Genomic DNA, 20,463 nt, shown 5'->3' with positions numbered 1-20,463 from the left:
AAAGTATGGTTACAAGCTATAACAATTGGTTTCTATTCCTTACACTTTTTTTTTGCTGGAAATCTCTAATGCTTCCTGAAATATTTGCACATCAAATAGAAAATTGTATTGCTAGTGGGTTTTTTAACCATAACTAGGTAAAGATAAAGTTGAATTTGTCCCAGACGACAACCATAGGAAGAGAGATGACTAGTGAATTTTAACCTGAATGTCACCATGTCATGAAGGTAGAACCTTCATGGCAACTTTAACACAGGTTCAATTTACACACTGCTATTAGTGTCACCCTTCATCACTAACTAGCTATTATACCACACATTCCATTACTTTAAAATTTTGCTGATAGGAAAAATTTCCCATCTTTTTGAAGACTTCTAGCATTTAAACTCTTTAAATAGCTTTTTGTTTTCAAACTCAAATGTGGTGTAGTCTTTTTAGCTGGCTGAAGGCAAGGGGGAAAAATGGCACTGGCAGCTACTGAGGGACTCTGGAGCATGTATGGATGTAAAATGCTTTAAGCATAGAACATGGGAAGGAGGTAATTCTTTAAATCAAGAATAACATGGATTTAGAATTTGGGTGGGGTGTTCCAGTGGTGATGATTCTTTTTGTTCCCTGCTTGTGTTCCACTTGATACTGTTCCTTCACTCATTAGATTAAATCTTGGACGGCCTTTCCTCATGCACCTTTTTGGTATAGCTCTGCCACCTGGACTACAGAAGTCAAGATGGCTCTCTTTACCTTTAAGAGCAATTATTATAGCCACAAATGTTGGTAGAACTAGTGATGCTCACATTGTGTGCAAATTAACAACTTTGTGGGAGGAAGAATTTGATGTTAGGACTCTGATATATCCAGTACATTTCAGCTGTTCAATGCAAGTTGCATTGAATTGCAAACTGTGTAAGATCCTGTTTACAGTTGTCAAGTTAATCCAGTGAGCAATTTTTTTGAACAAGATCATTGTGCACCTACACCTTGGTTTGAGTATTCATGGATCCTCTTCCTGATTAACCACTAAAATAGATGTGTTTTACTGTCAAACTTTGAGATTGCTTAACTCTTATCTAACCTATTGCATCGGTGTTTAACAAGTAACTTTCAATGCTTTCTACTGAAGCAGATTTAAGGTCTTAGTCTGGGGGTGGAGAATTGTTTTTGCTTTTGAACATTTTTTTGGCTTCTGTTGGATGAACTTGTAGGGTTTAGCCAACAGTTATTCTTCCCTCTCCACATGGTTTTGTTCAGCAGACATTTTCAGGCCATTATTGAACTCTATATTCCCACCTGACTTGAGTAGAACTAGGTGGGATAGCACATTGATTTAAAGGTTACAAAGACTGACTTGAAGCAATGCTTACTGTTTCTCCACCACCCATTTCAGATTGGGTTTTTAACATTGTTAGCCCTTTAGTCTATCAATCAATATCATTGAGTTTTAAACAAGTGATCTTTGGAATTGGCAATAAAGAAAATAGCACTAATCTAACTACAAAATGATTAAACAATTTGCTTTTTCTATTTCACTCTTTACAATTGACTTTTAATCTATTTGATGTCCTGCACTGACACTCCCAGTGCAAAGATGTGATACATGCATATAAATTTTGACCTCCAGAAATGGCACAAGGGTGAGTTTCTTCAGTGTTGCCTATAGTTATTTGACTTCACTTGGTCAGTCTATGACTCACTTCTGGTGGTAGGTGGGACTTCTACCTAGAGGTAGATACTCTACTATGCCACAAGAACCTATATATTTTATTCCTAGGATGTGAAAAATCACCTTTAAAAAGAATATTTCATTATTTGCCATTCAACAAACTATCAATAGTTGAAAGTGCTTCAAATGGCTATGATGGAAACTAGCTATAATTTGTCTAGGAATACCGGAGTTGGCTTTAGATAATTAAACTGTAGTAAGTGACTAATTTTCATTCAATGTGAAGTAGATTTGAAATGTCAAACAAGTTCAAGCAGAATAAAGGTGATTTGTAGAACTAGTCAAAGTTGTAAAATCCCATAACTGATTACCTTCATTCCAATGTATAGATGTCTGTATGAAAAAAAATTACACCTAAAAAGTTGTTTAAATCAAGCACTTGTCTTATTTTCAGTATTTTACAATAAACTTTTATATTCTAAATGTTCTTCAAACATTCCGTCTTATATTAAGAGTATAAATCTGCATTTACATCAGTGGAACTAAGCACAGCACCACTCTTCAACAGATGGTATTTTCTGGTTAAGATCTCTTGCACTTCAAATACTGTTGCTTTAAAAAAATCAGCACTTACAAATTCCACACAACTACAGCATACAATGCTGTTAATAATGCATGGTAAACTACTGTACAATGGCAAGCTAAGTGCACAGTAAAAGTTTAAAATTTCATGAAGTCTCCTGAGATGTGCAACTTGTAAACAGCACTTCTGTCAGAATGTGCCTTTATTCCAAATTGGAAAGTCCATATTAAATATTAACCAATTAAAGTTATTTATAATTCACATCTTTAATGTACATTTGACTCAACATGGCTAGAGGTTTTTATTCCCCTCACCCAATTCATTTTTCTTGTGACGGGTGTTCTGGTGCAGAAAACTTGGGTACAGGCTGTCGAGATGGGAGAAGACCACTTGGTACATCTAGAAGTTGTCTTGGAGGAAGAAATGTAGGCTGAGGCAGTGGGAGATGGTTTACTCCTGCCTGTACTGGATCTCTCACTAAAACAAAAGTACAGATAAGTTATTCTCAATTAGTGCAGCATTTTATTCACCTAGTTAACTTGTTATTGCTTTCAATGACCAATTAGGAAAGTTGAACATTCAACCTCCAGGATGATCTTTTCTATTTAATTTCCAGGATATTAATAGATTTTGATTGAAATATTACAACAATAGGGAGCAAAACCACAAGTAGCAAAATTTGCAGGTAGGTACAAGTTGAGTGCAATGTAGGAAAATATAAAGTTGTTCACTTGGCAAAAAAGAACAAGGTCAAAAAAGTCAACTTAAATGACAATTTTAAGGTGCAGAGAAATGTTCTAGTATGAGTCCAAATCAATAGGCAGGTCGAGCCTGTAATCAAAGTAGTTAATAGGGTGCTATCCTTTGAGAAATTAGTAAGTCCCCTGTATTTCACTGCCTAAGAGAACAAAGCCACAGTATTTTATAGTTTCTTGGACAAAAAAACTTTACACAGGCTAACATAACTTGACAGTCCAAAATAAAGCTTGTTCAACATGAGTAGTGTGATTGAATACCCTACAACACAAATGCAATCAAGAGATTTCAGTAACTACTCCCAGATATTAATGTTAGTCATCATACCTCAATTTTTCACTTTTGCTGATCCAACCCTTGACTAAAACAGTTGAGTGTTTCAATCAATTTATCAGTCCAACAAGTCTGTGCTGATCAGATATCCAAAATTATTTGGCTCATGTCCCTATTCAGATGTTTTTAAAAATGTTTTATATTTTGTAATTGTACCCTCATACACATGCCACCCTGAAAAACTTGCCTTTCAGGTCCCTTTTAAAATCTTTCTAGTCTCACATTAAACTTCTACCCTCCAGTTCTGGATTCCTCTATCCTGTGAAAAAGACTGGCTCTTCACCCTATTCATTCCCCTTGTGATTTTATAAACCTCTTAAGGTCACCCCTTCAGCCTCTTATACTCCAGGGGTAAAAAAGCCCCAGCCTATTGAGCCTCTTCCTATACCTCAAACTCTCCAATTCTGGTAACATCCTTGTAAATCTTTTCTGAACCATTTCAATTTTAAACAACATCTTTCCAATAGCAGGGAGACCAGAACTTTAAGAATATTGTGTTGTGACCTCACAAGTGTCCTATACAGCTGCAACACTGCATCCCAACTTCTACACTTAATGTACTGACCAAGAAGGCAAGCATGTCAAACACCACTAAACAGGGTTATGAAGAAGGCAGCTCCACTTTCAAGGAACTGTGCACCTGGACTGCTAAACCTCTTTTGTTTGGCAACACTCCCCAAGGCCCTACAATTAACAAAATGCAACACCTCACATTTATTTGAAATAAACTCCTTGGCCCATTTGATCAGGGTCACATATTCTGAGATAAATTTCCTCACTATACCACCAATTTGGTGTCACCTGCAAACTGATTAACAAGATGCAATTGAGGTAAGTTATTGTGGCAGAGAAGCAGAAGCTTATTAAAATAGTGCTTGCTATATCGAAATATTGAGTCCAAATGGAAAGTCCTTCACACCCTAGACCTAGTGAAGAACTGGAGAAACCCCTTTCTCAAAGCAAAACACTCCCTTAAAGCTTGCACAATGTTCACATGTGTACTAAATCCATAAATGAAATGCACCTGCTCACTAGATTCCTTATGTTCTGGGGGAAAAAAAAAAGTATAAAAGAGGCAATAAAAATTATCCTGAACATTTAACAACTTTCCATACAGGTTGTATACCACTTCTTATCAAGATGACCAAAAAACATTGTCAAAAACAGCTTGGCTTATTTAGAAGATATTCTCTGGAAGGCCCAGTACAGTTCAAGGCCTGATAGAATGCTAGCACCTTAGTTGAGACCAGGAATGTTGTGCACTTGGGAATCTGAAAAACGTCAAGTATTTACTAATGGAATGAAGCCAGCAAGTTCCACATTTCAAAACAAATGAATTATGTATTGTATAAGAAACATGTAAAATAGGCTTATATTTTACACATATAAATTTTACACAAATTCTCAACACAACCTCAACTTTAGCCTAATTATTTCCCCACAGTCTATGTGGTTACTTATCAAGTTCTTGAAAGTTCCTTTACTTCTGAGACTAAAATGCTATAGCACTCAGGAACTTTCAGCATTCCTCCTGTCCTCCAGGGTATGAGCTTTATTGGACTCCTTCCACTAGCTTTCAGCTAATCAACACTCTCCAGCGTCCCTTGAGCACCTCATGTCAATGGACGCTCCATCTCCAGAGTGGGTTTCGTTGCATTCCAGCTTAGTTCTGTCCCCTCAGAAATATTATTAGTTTCTGCAGCTAGAACTTAATTCCTGCTTGAAACAGAACTATAATCACAATCTTTATAATTAATCTCTGTATGACATTGCCATTGCCACCGCCACACTCCCCCCACGAACTTATTGTTTATCTCAGGAGGTAGTTTGGTCATATAATAACTTGCTGAAAGTTATAGGCTGATTTTTTTTAATTTTAAAAACAATTCACCTTGCAAAAAAGCTATAGATCTTAAAAGGGATCAGCATCCCAACAGAATATATATTTTATTCAAATTGCCCAAATGTACATGGGCAACACAAGAGTTAAACTATAATTAATAAATTCCAATAAAAATTTTTGGGCAAAGACAATTCCAACATCGAAAGCCTCAAAATATGTAGCTTTAGATCCACGTTGGCTGTAGTGACATGCCCAAGGATGATGATCATAGTGGTCCAGAAAATCAACAAGCAATGCTAAATTTTACAACAGCCAATTAGGTCAGGTCCTAGACGGTCAGCTGAAATTCATGGCCAGGGTAGATAAAGTGGGCCATTTTGCTCTCACAATATGTTCAACTTGATTGCAATTTAAATTAATAGCAGCACTTACTGAATTTAGTTTTGATAAACAAAGTTACAATACTCTAGATTTTAGCAATTTGCTCCATTCAGGAAATAGTTCCCGTATGCAATTCTCCATTTTTGTTGGATTGCCTTTAATTTGTCCCTAGGATCCTTACACACCTTTTGATCCATAAACAAAATCTTCCCATGCCTGTGTGTGCTTCCTCTGGGTGCTTCGACTTCTTCCCACTGTCCAAATATGTGGGGGTTAGGTGAATTGGCAGTGTTAAATTGCCCATAGTGTTCAGGGATGGGTAGGTTACTCTTCGGAGGGTCGATGTGGACTTGTTGGACCAAAAGGCCTGTTTCCACACTGTAGTGATTCTATGATTCCAATAACAGGTCCAACTGCCAACGTTGGAAGGCAGTCCTCTAATGAAGCACCCAATAAGTCTTTAGAAATTTGACACAGAATCCCATTTATTTTGTGAACACAGAATCTGTGTTCTACAGGTTTTAATTTGATTCCTTATATGTTCTGGCATTATTAACTAGGCCAGTATATTTTTTCTTCTCTTCAACTGTTTTGGAGAAGGGGATGGTGAGCTCGTTTTAAAGTCTGTGACATTTAGAAAAATCCACAGTGCTGTTAGAGGGGGAGTTCTAGGATTTTGACTGAGCGACAGTGATTGGATGGTGATTTGTTCCATGTCAGGATGGTGTGTAATTTGAAAAGGAACTTATATGTTACTCCTATGCATTGCCTACACTTATTCTTCTACATGGTAAAGGTCATGGGTTTTGGAAGCTGCTGTTGAAAGAGCCTGGAATTACACATTATCGCTACTGAGTATCAGTGGTAGAAGGAATGAATGTTTAAGGTAGTTAATAGGGTACCAATCAAGCAAGCTTTCAGTGTTGTTGGAAACACACTCATCCAGGAAAATAGGGAATATTCCATCATTCTCTTAACTTGTGCCTTTATATATGGCAAACAGATTTTGGGGAATCAGGAACTGAGTTACACACCTTAGAATCCTGATGTGCTGTTGTAGCCACAGTATTTATATGGTTAGTGCAGTTCAACTTCTGGTCAATGATAATCCGCAGGATATAGATGGTGGGGGATTCAGCAATGATAATGTCACTGAATGGTAAGGAGAGACAGTTAGATTCTCTATTGCTAGTGACGGTCTTTGCTTGGCAGTTGTGGCATGAATGTTGCTTGATGTTTAACAGCTTAAGCCTGAATGTTGTCCAGGTCTTATTGCAGATGGACACAGACAGTGCTGAAAAGCTTGCCATCATTAGAGAACATTTCTACTTCTGACTTTATAGATTGAGGGAAGATCATTGATGAAGCAAAGATAGTTTGTCTTAGGACTGTACCCTGACAAACTCAGCAGTCACGTCCTGGAAATAGGATAATTGAGCTCTAACAAGCACAATCATCTTCTTTTTCTGAGGATCCTTGATGATGCACTCAGGTTAACTATTACCATGTTGACAAGGGCAATTACTTTACCTCGCCTCTGGAGTTTAGACGAAGGCCCAATTATCTGTTGCAGGAAAGCATGAGTAAATCGTGGATTAACAAACTTTATCTGGAGGCTCGGGATCATAAATTTCTGTAGGTACAGGGGGAAATGTGTCTTGGCTATAATGGAGTTTGTTCTGCCATTCAAGCCTCACCTACAGAAGATGGTTAGAGTCATAGAGTCAAACAGACCTTTCGGTCCAACTAGTTAACGCCAACCATGTTCCAAAACCAAACTAGTCCCACTTAAATAAAATTAATACAATCATCTAAAGATAGTTCATCTGCTTTTTAGATGATTTTTCAGCACATGAGATGAATTTTTACAAATAATCTTATTTTATACATCACCAAATGGATAAATAGATGAGTATACTTACTTCCCATGGCAGGATGAGGTGGTAAACCAAAAGCTCTTAGGGGGATGCGTTCTGGAAGACCATAGATTCCGCCACGTGGACGAAGTGGAATTCCCCTGGGCAGGAAGTGACCTCGTGGATCAAAAGGCAGGGAAGGTATTTGCTTAGCAGAAGCAGCTGCAAAACCAGGTCTAACTCCAAAGTCAGGTTGAGTAGGTATGGTTTGGTTTATAGATATACTTGATGTGCCCTGCAGAAAAGATCACACTTTATTTAATCTGTAATAATAAGTCTAAAAATGAAATAAAATGAGCTGTGTAATCAAGTCAAAAATACAAAGCTTGTTGGAAGTTGTGGGATTTTCTCAGTTGGATATATGGTTTGTGTTCTTGGTGACATTTAAAAGGTAAGAGGCAGTGGGGAGAGAAGAGCATAAAAAGTAAGACAGTAATAATACATGAAGTAGACTTGCATGGACTTGTGTCTGATTCCCTGGAGCGGAATTTGAAATTTCCATGCTACTTTCCAGCGTTGAGCATTCACCTGTTCAAATCAAAATTTATAAATAACTTTACTATAAATTTAAGTTTTATCATATCAGGACAATTACAAATGCAATGGTATCCTCATCGATTTTCTACACTTTCCTGTGACTAATTTATTTCTCTTTAGTACCAAGAGAAATTAGCAAATTGCAAACACTACACAATACACACCATACATATGGAGAGGATAGAAAGTACATTCAGCACCCTGTTGTAGCAGTACAATAGTTATGATTACCCACCAACTTTGATAAAACATGATGTGAAATGATCAAAGCAAGACTGCCATGTGACTGATTGAAAGAACTTAACCTTGCATTTAACTTTTAAGGGATTAGTGAAATGATAAAAGGAGTGAACCAACTAACCTTGCCAAATAGGAAAGGTTTAGAAAATAATTTAAAAACCCGATAAAATATGATTATCTTCTTCCCAAGATGAACGAATGGAACACAAAGATTAAATTTAGAAATTAAATGAGTGCACAAATACCAGAATTAGATTTAGTACTTTACATTTTAAAAATTTAACTAATAAATTTATGATATGGTTTAAACATTAAAGTACATCTTCTTTCACTGTTATTTAGACTTTGTAATGCCTGCATTTTTCAGCCAGTTTGCTCTAATACTTCTCATTGGGGAATGAAAATTGGATTTAAATAAAAGCAAAATATTACTGATATTGGAAATCTGAAATAAAAACAGAAAATGCTAGAGAAACTCAGATCTTGCAACATTTACAGAGAGAGAAACACAAAAAGTTAACATTGCAAGTCCAATACAAAGAAGTTGTAAAAAGTCAGAAATGTCACGTCGATTCGAAATGTTAACTCAGTTTCTGTCTCCACAGGTGCTGCCAGACGTGCTGAGTTTCTCCAGCACTGTCAATTCTTATTTCAAATCTCAAGCATCCACCGTACTCTGTTTTTATTTCACTGTTAAGAATAAGTTTGTCAAAAGTAATTGTTTAGGCCTATTTAAATTTAAATTTTAGAAGTATTAATGATGGAGAGTTTTTGGATTTTGATCGATTTCAATCATAAATATATTTTCTTCCCACAAATTTCTCAAGTTGGTTTATAACTTAGTTTATTTCCTCAATTCATTTGTGTTATACTAAAATGATAGCTTCAGTATTATTTTATAACTAGAATAGATAAATGTAAATGTGTAATTCTACTGGTTCACATATACTTCCAGAATATATATATATCCCTTGTTTGATGCCTGATATTACACAGATTAGATTGATTATAAGACAAAAATTCTTTATAAAGATCCTTATATACCTGATGGTGTCTCCAAGAACTTCTGTTCTCTTTCCCACACAGGGGACAGCGAACCACTATCTGACTGCGGACCATGGTGATCAGACAATTGGTCAGAGACTGAATCTGCATTTTCATTTGAGGCATGGACTGATGGACCTTGTGCTATAGACAAAAAGATACACTAAAACGAATTAGAATACATTTTAGATATTGTGGCTAATAATTCTTAACAAATAAACACTGTACACACTATAGAATTGCATCTTGTAAATTAATTTGCATTCCAAAACAATTTCTTTACACATATTGTTGCTCACGAGAGCACTTGTATGTTTACTTTACTATTCAGAAAGCTAAACAAAAATGACAATTGGAGTGCTCAATACTATTATGATGGATAATATTACTTTTGAAATCTGGTCTTCCAGGAAACAAAGGTGAAAACCTTAAGGGTCCATCTATCAATGGAGGTGACAGAAAGCCCACGGAATCAGAGCCAGGTCGACCCACTGGAGAAGAACCATACGGAGAACTTCCTGCAATGCAATACGCAAAGTACTAAACACCGCTAATTTCCATTCATGAAATTAAGAGAGTTCTGGTTTTAATTAAGACATAGACAAATCAAAAAGTGTAATAAATAAACTAAGTCACAGATGTGAAGTCTCTTGAATATACATCAGAAGAATGTACAAATTAGTAGCAGCAGAGGCCATTCAGCCATTTGAGCTTACTCTGCTCAAAGACTGGCTTATCTGATTGAGGCTTCAAGTCCATTTTTCTGTCTACCTTCAGTACACTTTGACACACTTGTCAATCAACAATCTGAATAAATCAACAGTAGTCAGTGGCCTTGCCTCCCATACCCTCTATCACATCAATGCACTCTCATACTCGCCATCTATCAGCTAAACTCATTATTTGCTGAGAGACTCTCTTGCACTCTTGCCCCTCTTTTGTCCCTGTTCTTGCTCAACTCAACCAGATTTGCCCTTCCCCCTAACACCTATATTCTGATCCCTCACGCACACTCATCACTCTTCTGTCTACCCTCGCATCCCTCTCCCTTGTGCCCTTCCCTAGTCAGTCACTCTCTTCTATCTCATACACCCACTCCTGCACATACACAATCTCCTTTTCCCTCACACTAACATCTGTGTTTGTGTTGGGACGTGTAGGTTACAGCTGATTTGAGGGATACAAAAATATTTTTCTCTCAGAACGTCATAAAACTTTTATTTCCCTTCTGAGAGTAGTGGAGTCAGGGCTGTTGAATATTTTTAAACGGCAGAGTATGAGTAATGACTTATGTATTATTGGAATGTAGGAAAGTGGAGTTGAGACCACATTTAGATCAGCTTTGAACTTCTCCTAATTTGTAATGTTCACAAGTCCTGAAAAATAATGTTAAAAGGTACCTCTGTATGGTGGGACAAGTGTTGAAGAACTTAATAATGCTGGTCTTCCAGACGTATCATTGACAAGTGGACCTTTCATTGCTATGTCCATTTTGAATTCCGCTTCAGTTATCCTGTAAAATGAAGACATACTTTACATCTAAAGCTGGCACAACGATAGACTTTTAGTTATTTGAATCAACTTGTCTTAACATGTCCCACATACCTCTGTGATAATTGGGTCTTGAACCTGGACCTTCTGGTCCAGAGCTAAGACAAGACCCTATGGGATAACTTTTTATTCTAATGTAAAATCTATTCTTTTCTATATACATCCATTCATCACTTTTACTAAGTTAAAAGATCACACAACACCAGGCTATAGTCCAACAGATTTATTTGGAAGCACGAGCTCCAAATCATTTTTACTATTAGACCATCAAGAGGATTGTAGAGATTAAATGCAGACCCCAATGAAGTGTTTTAGATCCTGCACTAATTTCCACTGAGTTGCAAGCAATACTAATCACCATTTGACGACCATGTTTTATATTCTAGAATCTGTAATAACGTTTTCTGAAGGACTTTCCCTTGGCAGGTTGTAAGTACAAAAGAATCACAAGGATGAAACTAAATTGGACGGAATCATGATCAGAAATGATTGAACAGGCAGGCACGATGAGGAGGTGCTGGTGTTGGACTGGAGAAAGTTAAAAATCACAAAACACCAGGTTATAGTCCAACAGGTTTATTTGGATGTACTAGCTTTCGCAGCAGAGCTCAGACAGATTCTAACGTCACATCTCTAATGCATTGTCTGAGCTCAGATGTCTTTTTTTTAATTAAACCTTAAGTTATCTCGGGAATGGGACTTGAAAGAAGTTCTGGGATTTACATACTAAATGAATCAAAACCTGCAACCCATTCTAAAAAATGAAAATCTTAACAGCAATCTAGATTTGTGCAATATAATGTATCAGTTGCATGACACTGTGATCTTTTGCTTTAAATTCTGTATCTTATAATCCTGCCCCACCAGTGAGCAGTGCTCCAAAAGCTAATACATCCTCATAAACCTGCAAGACTATAACCCGATGTTGTGTGATTTTTAACTTTGAAAAGGCAGAGTCCCTCTTCACTTGCATAAAGGCGGCAGACTGGTGACGTAATAGAAATCTTTAAAATTACAATGGAATTAGACAAGACAGAGAAGTGCAAATTTAGGATTCATAAATATAAATTAGTTACTAATAAAATTAGAGTGGTGATAATGTGGAACTTGTTACCACGTGGAAATCAATAACAAATATATTAAAAGGTGGGCTAGCTAAATACAAAGTGGAAAAGAATCTAAGGAACACATACTGTTACTAGTATATCAGGGTAAGATGGGAAGATGCTTGTGCAGAGCATTTATTCTTACATAGATCAGTTGGGTCACATTTCTGCATTAACTATTGGGAGGTGGGGGGTCAGGAGGTTATCTCAAAGTACTACTTTTAGAACACAAGAAAATGAATAGTCCATTCAGCCAGCATTACCTTTCAATTAGGTCAAGGCAGGTCTTTAATTTCCACTTTCCCACATTATCGCTATATCTCTTAATGTCTTTAGTCTCCAGACACCTATCAGTTTCTGATTTGAATATGCCCAATGATTTTGCTTTCACAGCCCTCTTGTGGTAAAGAATTCTAAAAATTCACTACTTTGAGTGAAGACATTCCTTATCTGTCTTAAAGAGCCTGGCTGTTAACTTGACATTACATTGCCTGTTCTAGATTCACCAGTCAAGCTATTGAATAAGGAGTTCAAAGCCCCACACAATATTCCAGGTGAGGTCTTACCAAGCTCAATACACTGCAACAAGTGTATGTTGTTTAAATCTGTAATTAAATCCCCTGAAATGAATGGAAACATACAGATTGCATTCCTATTACTTGCTACACCTGCCTGCTAGCTTTTAGTGATTTACGGACAAAGACATTCAGCTCCCTTTGGACATAGCACTTCCCAAACTCTTACCATTTAAGAAATATTCTTTGTGTTCTCTATCAAGTGAATAACTTCATACTTCTCTAGATTATATTCCATCTGCCATGTTCTAGTCTATTCGCTTAGCCTGTCCAAGTCCTCTTGAGGCCCCTTTGCATCCGCTTCAAATCTTTCATTCCCTCCCGTTTGGTGTCATCAGGAAATCTGGAAATATTACAATTGATCCCCACATCCAAATCAGATTGTGAACAGTTGTGGTACCCCAATAGTAACATTCTAAGAATGATCTTTTTATTCCTACTTTCTGTCTGTCAACTAATTCTCAATCGCATGCACCTGAATTTTACTTAGTAACTTGCTGTGTGAGAAGTCACCAAAAACTGGGAACATTTTCCTTTGTTTGTTACAAGAACAGATCTCCTATTTAACCGTCAGGAAGTAAATGTATCCAATGTTTATGATAGTCGTTGTTACGGCAATATGGGAGCAAACACTTTGTGCAGATCAGCTTTTTCTGGCAATATATTATTTAAGGATTTTTCAAGTATATGGTCAGCTATAAGTAATGCAAGAGGTAAAAACAATGACTGCAGATGCTGGAAACCAGATTCTGGATTAGTGGTGCTGGAAGAGCACAGCAGTTCAGGCAGCATCCAAGGAGCAGCACTTGGATGCTGCCTGAACTGCTGTGCTCTTCCAGCACCACTAATCCAGAATATAAGTAATGCAATACAATCTGCAGCAATGTGACCCACAGCCAGGAAAAGAATGAACACTGCATCATGTCCGTACATCAATACTGCAAAAAGGGATGAATGAATATACAAATGTTTTCAATATTTAGGATTATGCAAAAAAATCCAAAATCTATATTTCTCTCTTCAAAATAACTGGCAAAATACAGCTTTCAACCAAGTATAATGTGATCAAACTATTTTCTTTTCAAGTTTGCCTTCAGGTTTCTGCAGGTGACGAGGGTCAGTTGAACCACTTGGATTCAGTCACCTAGTGGTAGGTAAAGGGGTTCTCTGTCTATAATACAGCAGCTCAGACTGCCCTGCACCTCTGTGATTACCTGGCTGCAAAAACTTTAAATTTAAAGTAGTTGTAGAGAGCGCAGCTCCATTTTCAAGTGCTCACTTCCTTATTTGCCTCCAATGTAGCCTGCAGTTCCTTTCAAGCCAAAGGACCTCTCAATAGCCCTTCAGTTTCACAGGCCTGACCCCGGTCTTTCATTGGTCAGTGAGCCCAGCAACTGGCCACTAAGTGTAATTATCCTCAGGGCAACCACTCAGGTGGTCATTTCCTCTTCAGTGCAAGCTTCTGACCCAATTTCAGCTGACTGCTAGGTTCAGAAGCCTGCAGGAAAAATCCTGGAACTACAATTTCGTTTTCTGAAGTAGAACCGACTTAGGAAAGAGAATTTGGAGATACATTTTCATAGATCTAAAGGTTTCGGGGAAAAATGTTTTAACTGATGGAATCAGTTTCTATATCCTCCACCCACCAAAATAAAAAGGAGAAAAACCATAAACTCTGAAGGTAATCTCGGACCCAATAAACTTTTAAATATTGTAGTTGTTTCCTATTTTGCAAATTCACTTTCAAACAAGATATCTGTTTGTATCCATATGGGTTATAACATTGAAAGTACCTGCAGAAGTAATCAATATTAATTTTTTTTTAAAAAAACAGCAACATCTAAAAATGTATTTATCAAAACAAATCTCATTTTTGAGCTTAAGATAGCAATCTTCATAAACATTAGAAAAATATTGTTATCACATACAAATAAAAAAACTCATTTTGGATCATGTTGAAATATTTTGGAACAGATATCAACTTACTTTTGTCGAAGGTGAATGTTCTCTCTCTTAATATTGCCAAGCTCTCGATCTGCTTCACGAGCGGACAGCTACAAATAAAAGTATTTATTCTAAAATGTTCCAAGTACAGATAATGCAAATATTAGCCTTTATTAGTTCTCTATATTCCACTGGGATATTGGCCTCACTGACCAACCCAGATAAGCCTGCTAAGTAATTTCACAAGCATGTCACTTCCAACAATGATTTCATACTTTTAATGAGAAATATTATATAGTAGCAATCAAAATTAAATCATAGAACATCTTGTAACTAGGTTCCTAGAATGGGTCATAGATGAAATCACTTTGATACAGAATAGCTATAGTAATTCTCAGAGGCAACAGCATATGGTAAAGCCACTGGAATATAATCTAAAGGCACAGGCCAATGTCTGGGAACACAGATTTAAATCCTATTTTGGCAACTGGTGGAATTTGAATTTACTCAATAAATCTGGATTTAGCCACAGTAAGGGACTATCGACTGTCATGAAAGCCATTTCAGTTCACTTGTACACTTACAGGTAATTGAATATTTTCCCAAAACGAATAAATTGTCCAATGATCAGTTGATTAATTTAACCCGTTTTTCCCTCTATAAGGGAATGGTAAAACAGGAAAGGAATTTCAGGAATGTGCTGCACAAAGACATCTACTACACATAGCTACTAACTACTCTGAGAAGTTTGGGACAGGAACATTAAACGATAAATGTTGATATATTCAGTTACGGTAATGCTGGGAGAAAAGGAGGACTAAAAAAAATGTGACAGCTGGAAGGAATACAAAAGAAGAAAGAAATTTGCATTGATCTAACATCTTTCACAAACCCAAGATGTCACAAGTCAGCTTACAACCAATGCAAAATACTTAAATTGTATCAGACAAACTGATACATCAGAAATTTAAATAACCAGTACTGCCATCTTACATCCAAAACTCACCCAATTATCATGTGCTTTCTTCTCATGAGATACAATCTGTAAACACAAACAAAAAATTGTTTAATTGAAGTCTGTTCAACAAAATGAAGAAGCCCTATCTGACAACATGATTATATCCATTAACATTAACAGATAATGTTTCATAAACTTCAATTTAACAAGCAAAACGTTGAATATTATGTCTTTGCTTTTGATAATGGGAAAATCATGTACATTTTTAATGCAATAGTTCACATTAATATAGCACCTTAAACACAGAAAAAGTATCTCAAATATCTCTCAGAAGTGTAATCAGGTTAGTCAATATCAAGCCAAAGAATGAGTATTACGTGGAATGGGAAGGGATGTGTTGTTTAAAGTGTGTCAAGTGTGTGTGAGGAAAATAGGACAGGCATAGAGAATCTGAAACTAAATTATACAGAATAGGTACAAAATGACTGAAGGCACGGGTTGAATGGAAGGTGGAGTCAGGAGGGTGGTGGAAGAAGGATGCACATGACCAAAGTTAGAGGAATAGAGTTCAATTAGAGGTAGAAAATGTTACAGTTATAGAGACTGTAAAACCAGAACAGGCTTTAAACATTAGGAACTAAACAAGTCAGTTAGTGTAATGGATAACTGAGATTTGAGCTGAATATTCCTTGCAAGAACGAGAAACAAACATCAGGACCATCTACCTTGCAAAGTGCAGTGTGGACTTATGCACCAAAACTCTGAGGTTCACTGACCTTACAGCTCTCAAAGATGGAGAACTATCTCAGGTTTTTCAGCTTGAATAGAACAACAGTTGACCATAGAAGTAAAACAGAGACTCTTCAAAACGACAGTACTTCTTCCCAATCTTTAAAAATCTTAAAAATCTTAGTGGGCAGCACGGTGGCACAGTGGTTAGCACTGCTGCCTCACAGCGCCAGAGACCCGGGTTCAATTCCCGCCTCAGGCGACTGACTGTGTGGAGTTTGCACGTTCTCCCCGTGTCTGCGTGGATTTGCTCCGGTTTCCTCCCACAGTCCAAACAAAAATGTGCAGGTCAGGTAAATTGGCCACGCTAAATTGCCCGTAGTGTTAGGTAAGGAGTAAATGTAGGGGTATGGGTGGGTTGCGCTTCGGCGGGGCGGTGTGGACTTGTTGGGCCGAAGGGCCTGTTTCCACACTGTAAGTAATCTAATCTAAAAATGGCTTTTACCAGCCAGACTATCATTGTGGGGATGGAGGGAAAGCACTCTTTCTTCAACTGCAGGAAGAGTCTAAAGATTTATCTGGAATGTTGGTACCTGGCAATACTCCCTAAACTGGCACCTGCCATCTGAGGGACTATTCCAAATGACCTAATGGTTTTTAATGAGCCCGAATGCTTGACTACCAACAGGCAGCCAAGGCACAAACCAAGAATCTATCCCTTTGTGCAACATACGATATAGCCAGCAGGCTTTTGGATGAACTGGAATTATAAAGAATACAGAATAGGATTAATTTTAAATATGTGCTGAGGGCTTTAGAAGCAGGGGATCTTAATGGTGGTACATTATTGAAGATTTTTTTTAAAAAAAATATTGAAACTAGTGAAAATTAATCAATAATTTTGATTTACATACTTGATTTTTATACGACTGTATAGTTTTAACTAATTCTTCTTCAAGATCTTTAGCACGTTGCCTGAAAAGAAAGCAAGAACTGTATTGGTACTGGAAATAAACCGAAATGAGGTATTAAATAACAACTGAAAATGCCAGTTACCTATAAATACTGAGTTCCTCAGTTGCTTGATTAATCTTTTCATCGACTTCAGAAAGCTTCTCTTCCTTCTGTAGACGCTGATGCTCCTCTAATGTCAGATTTCTATGTACAATGCAACCCAGAACAATCATGAGAAATTATTCACAGCCTTACAACCTTCTACTGGTTCATTTAAGAATAAAAACAATTACAAATGCCTCACGGTGATGGCTTAGTGCTATCAGTAGCTGCATTAATATTTTGGAATTTATTGATTTAGGAATTTTCATTGGGGATTTTCAGTTTCTGAAAGGGTTTATATTAAGTGTAAGGAAACGGTGTCTCTCTAAGTATCAACTCTAACCAGGCAACCACCAGGATATTTAGTAGATGAAAAACAGAACTTTACAGATTGAATACTGCCTCCTAAATTATAATGGGCTAGAAAGCACTGATGACAACTGGACTTGCATTCTTATGAAAACAAAATTCAAACATAAATTGTTGAAGAATAACTCGACTAACTTCCATTTTAATCAGTATTTTCTTATTTTCCACACCTCAATTGACCATACATGAAGAAACAACTCACATCAGGCCATAACTATTGTTGCTGAACATACACGCTTGTGAATAGAAAGCAATGTTTCCTCATGTTTTTCCCTCACATTAAGAAACGATCTGGATTTCACCTTATTCCCCCTCTCTTCTCAAAGTTAAGATCAGGACCAAGTATAAGCATCAAAATCAGCATCGTATTACTAAATACAACCAGATTTTCTGAGACTAATGTAATTATGTTCCTATATGATTCATTTTAATTTAAATTCTACCTGAATCATGCTTTGTACCTTTGAAGTTCCATCTCTTTCTCATGGTACAATTCTGTCATGATCTTTAACTTCTGCTGAATGGTCTTGTATTCAGTCTCAAACTGAGTTGTCTCATTTTGTACAGAAGTATGTTCTAATTGAAGTTTTTCAATTCGCTCTGCCAAATGGAAAGAAGTTCAGTTGTATTTTGTTTGACAGCAGCCATACCACAAAATAGTCACAGAAGAGAATTTTCAGGACAATTATGGATTAGGAAAAATATTAAGCATGGGAAGAGTGAAGGTATTAACAAAAAGAAACAAGATGTAAAATAGCATACCATGTGCCAATGCAAGCACATTGAAACTAGAAATTTGTATTTTGGAAATGTGCAGAGAGACTGCCAGCAAAAGGACAGTAAATCAACAGTACATGGTATCCAAGTGAAACTGGTTGTTTGTTGAAAGATGACGAGCCAGAGAACAATAACATTTTAAATCACAGAAACAGGCCATTCCTCTTTGCTATAACAAGAATAATCCAATTGTCTTACATTCTATCCATGCTTCATGTGTTTAATCATTTCTCTCATAAAACACACAGGTTTCTGCCTCAACTACTACCCGTGGCAAAAGTTATGTACTCCAATAACTCTTGGAAATTTCTACTAACTTTTTCCAAATTAGAACCTAACTTAAAGTGATGATCCAAATCATTGACTCTCCACCGGTCAAAAACAATATTTTCTCAGTCACCATAACTCAAACGTTCATTATTTTAATTAGTTCGATTAAATATCTTCATAGAAATGGGGAAACCGTCTCAGTACATCATGTTACCCCTCATTCCTGGTCCCATTATCTTCACTGTGCACTACCTCTTGCTCTAAAGTCCTTCTATAAGGCACAGAACTGTTTAACCAATGAGAGAACTTACACTTTTTCACTCTATGTCTCTATTTATAAAACTCAAAATGCTACTGGCCTTTGTGGCTACTTAATTTATTTTAGCGCTTAAATTTCTCTGTTCTTCACAATGTTCACTATTTTTTCTATTAAGTGTTTCCGTCTTTCAGGGATCACTGGAGTCAGGGAGGGTCCCAGAGAACTGAAAAATGGCTAATGCAGAACCCTTGTTTAAGAGGTGAAGGAGGCACAAGAGGCAAATTAGAGGCCAGTTAGCCTGACCTCAGTTGTTATTAAGATTTGAGAGTCCATTATTGAGGATAAAATTGCAGAGTACTTGGAACTGCATGGTAAAATTGGGCTGATTCAGACTGGCTTTGTCAAGGGGAGATCATGCCTGACAAACCTGTAAGAATTAGAGTCATAGAGATGTACAGCACGGAAACAGATCCTTCGGTCCAATACATCCATGCTGATCACATATTCCAACCCAATCTAGTCTGACCTGCCAGCACCTGGCCCGTATCCCTCCAAACCCTTCCTATTTATATATCCAACCAGATGCCTTTTAAATGTTGCAATTGTACTAGCCTCCACTACTTCTTCTGGCAGCTCATTCCATACACGTAGAAATGGAAATCTCGAAAAATAATAGAGGGAAAGGGAATAGGCTGTCAGCGCAGGAATCCTCTGTGGCTAATCCCCTCAATAATAAGTACACCACTTTGGACACTGTTTTGTTTTTGGAGATGGAGGGGGTTTACCCATCAGGGGAAAACCACAGCAACCACATCTGCAGCACTGACCTGGCTCTGTGGCTCAGAAGGGAAGCGGGGAGAATAGGAGAGTGATAATGATAGGAGATTCAACGGTGAGAGGAATAGACAGGAGATTCTGTGGTCCTGTGGAAGACTCCCAGATGGTATGTTGCCTCCTGGGTGCCAGGGTCAGAGATGTCTTGGATTGAGTCTACAGGATTCTTAAGGGGGAACGTGAGCAGCTGGAAGTCGTGATACACATCGGTACCAATTACACAGCTAGGAACAGGGATGAGGACCTGAAAAGTGAATACAGGGAGTTAGCTTGGAAGCTAAAACGGCAGGACGAGAAGAGGAGTAATCTCAGAATTGCTACCAATGCCACGGGCTAGTAAGGCTGGGAACAGACAGCGAGTGCAGCTGAACACGTGGCTGCAGGGCTGGTGTAGGAGGGTGGGATTGCGATATTTTGGATCATTGGGATATCTTCAGGGGAAAATGCGACCTGTAAAAGGAGGATAGGTTGCAACTGAACTGGAGGGGCACCAATATCCTGGGTGGGAAATTTGCTAGCGCACTTTGGGAAGGTTTAAACTACTTTGACAGGAGGATGGGAACCGGAGCTAGGGATCAAAGGATGGGGTATCTGGTGAACATGTAGAATCAATATGCAGAGAGTCTGAGAGGAAGGATAAACAATTGATAGAGCAAAGTTGCAGTCAGTGTGATGGATTGAAGTCTGTCTATTTTAAGGCAAGAAGCGGCAGGAATAAGTGTGATAAACTTGGAGCATGGAT

General features: G+C 37.4%; 1 protein-coding gene across 6 annotated transcripts in view; it reads right to left on the bottom strand.

Annotated features, from left to right (window-relative positions):
* Nucleotides 1-2,490: 2,490 nt before the first annotated feature.
* Nucleotides 2,491-20,463, bottom strand: part of mia2 (MIA SH3 domain ER export factor 2) — a 66,366-nt gene continuing 48,393 nt past the window's right edge. For 2 of the 6 annotated variants that reach the window (XM_072568864.1, XM_072568869.1), the window contains exons 18-28: nucleotides 18,043-18,181; nucleotides 17,213-17,314; nucleotides 17,071-17,131; nucleotides 15,476-15,511; nucleotides 14,512-14,579; nucleotides 10,694-10,806; nucleotides 9,683-9,811; nucleotides 9,294-9,437; nucleotides 7,915-8,000; nucleotides 7,479-7,707; nucleotides 2,491-2,720 (exon numbers count right to left, since the gene is read on the bottom strand). In XM_072568864.1, the coding sequence (XP_072424965.1) occupies nucleotides 2,563-2,720; nucleotides 7,479-7,707; nucleotides 7,915-8,000; nucleotides 9,294-9,437; nucleotides 9,683-9,811; nucleotides 10,694-10,806; nucleotides 14,512-14,579; nucleotides 15,476-15,511; nucleotides 17,071-17,131; nucleotides 17,213-17,314; nucleotides 18,043-18,181 (1,265 nt within the window). In that variant the 3' untranslated portion in view covers nucleotides 2,491-2,562. Of the gene's footprint in view, nucleotides 2,721-6,590; nucleotides 6,709-7,478; nucleotides 7,708-7,914; nucleotides 8,001-9,293; nucleotides 9,438-9,682; nucleotides 9,812-10,693; nucleotides 10,807-14,511; nucleotides 14,580-15,475; nucleotides 15,512-17,070; nucleotides 17,132-17,212; nucleotides 17,315-18,024; nucleotides 18,182-20,463 lie in introns of those variants that run through there. The other 4 variants (XR_011960455.1, XM_072568865.1, XM_072568866.1 and 1 more) reach the window with 4 other exon arrangements.

The sequence above is a fragment of the Chiloscyllium punctatum genome, chromosome 4 (assembly GCF_047496795.1).
Source record: "Chiloscyllium punctatum isolate Juve2018m chromosome 4, sChiPun1.3, whole genome shotgun sequence".
NCBI classification, from domain to species: domain Eukaryota; kingdom Metazoa; phylum Chordata; class Chondrichthyes; order Orectolobiformes; family Hemiscylliidae; genus Chiloscyllium; species Chiloscyllium punctatum.
This window is presented reverse-complemented; position numbering and strand designations above follow the sequence as displayed.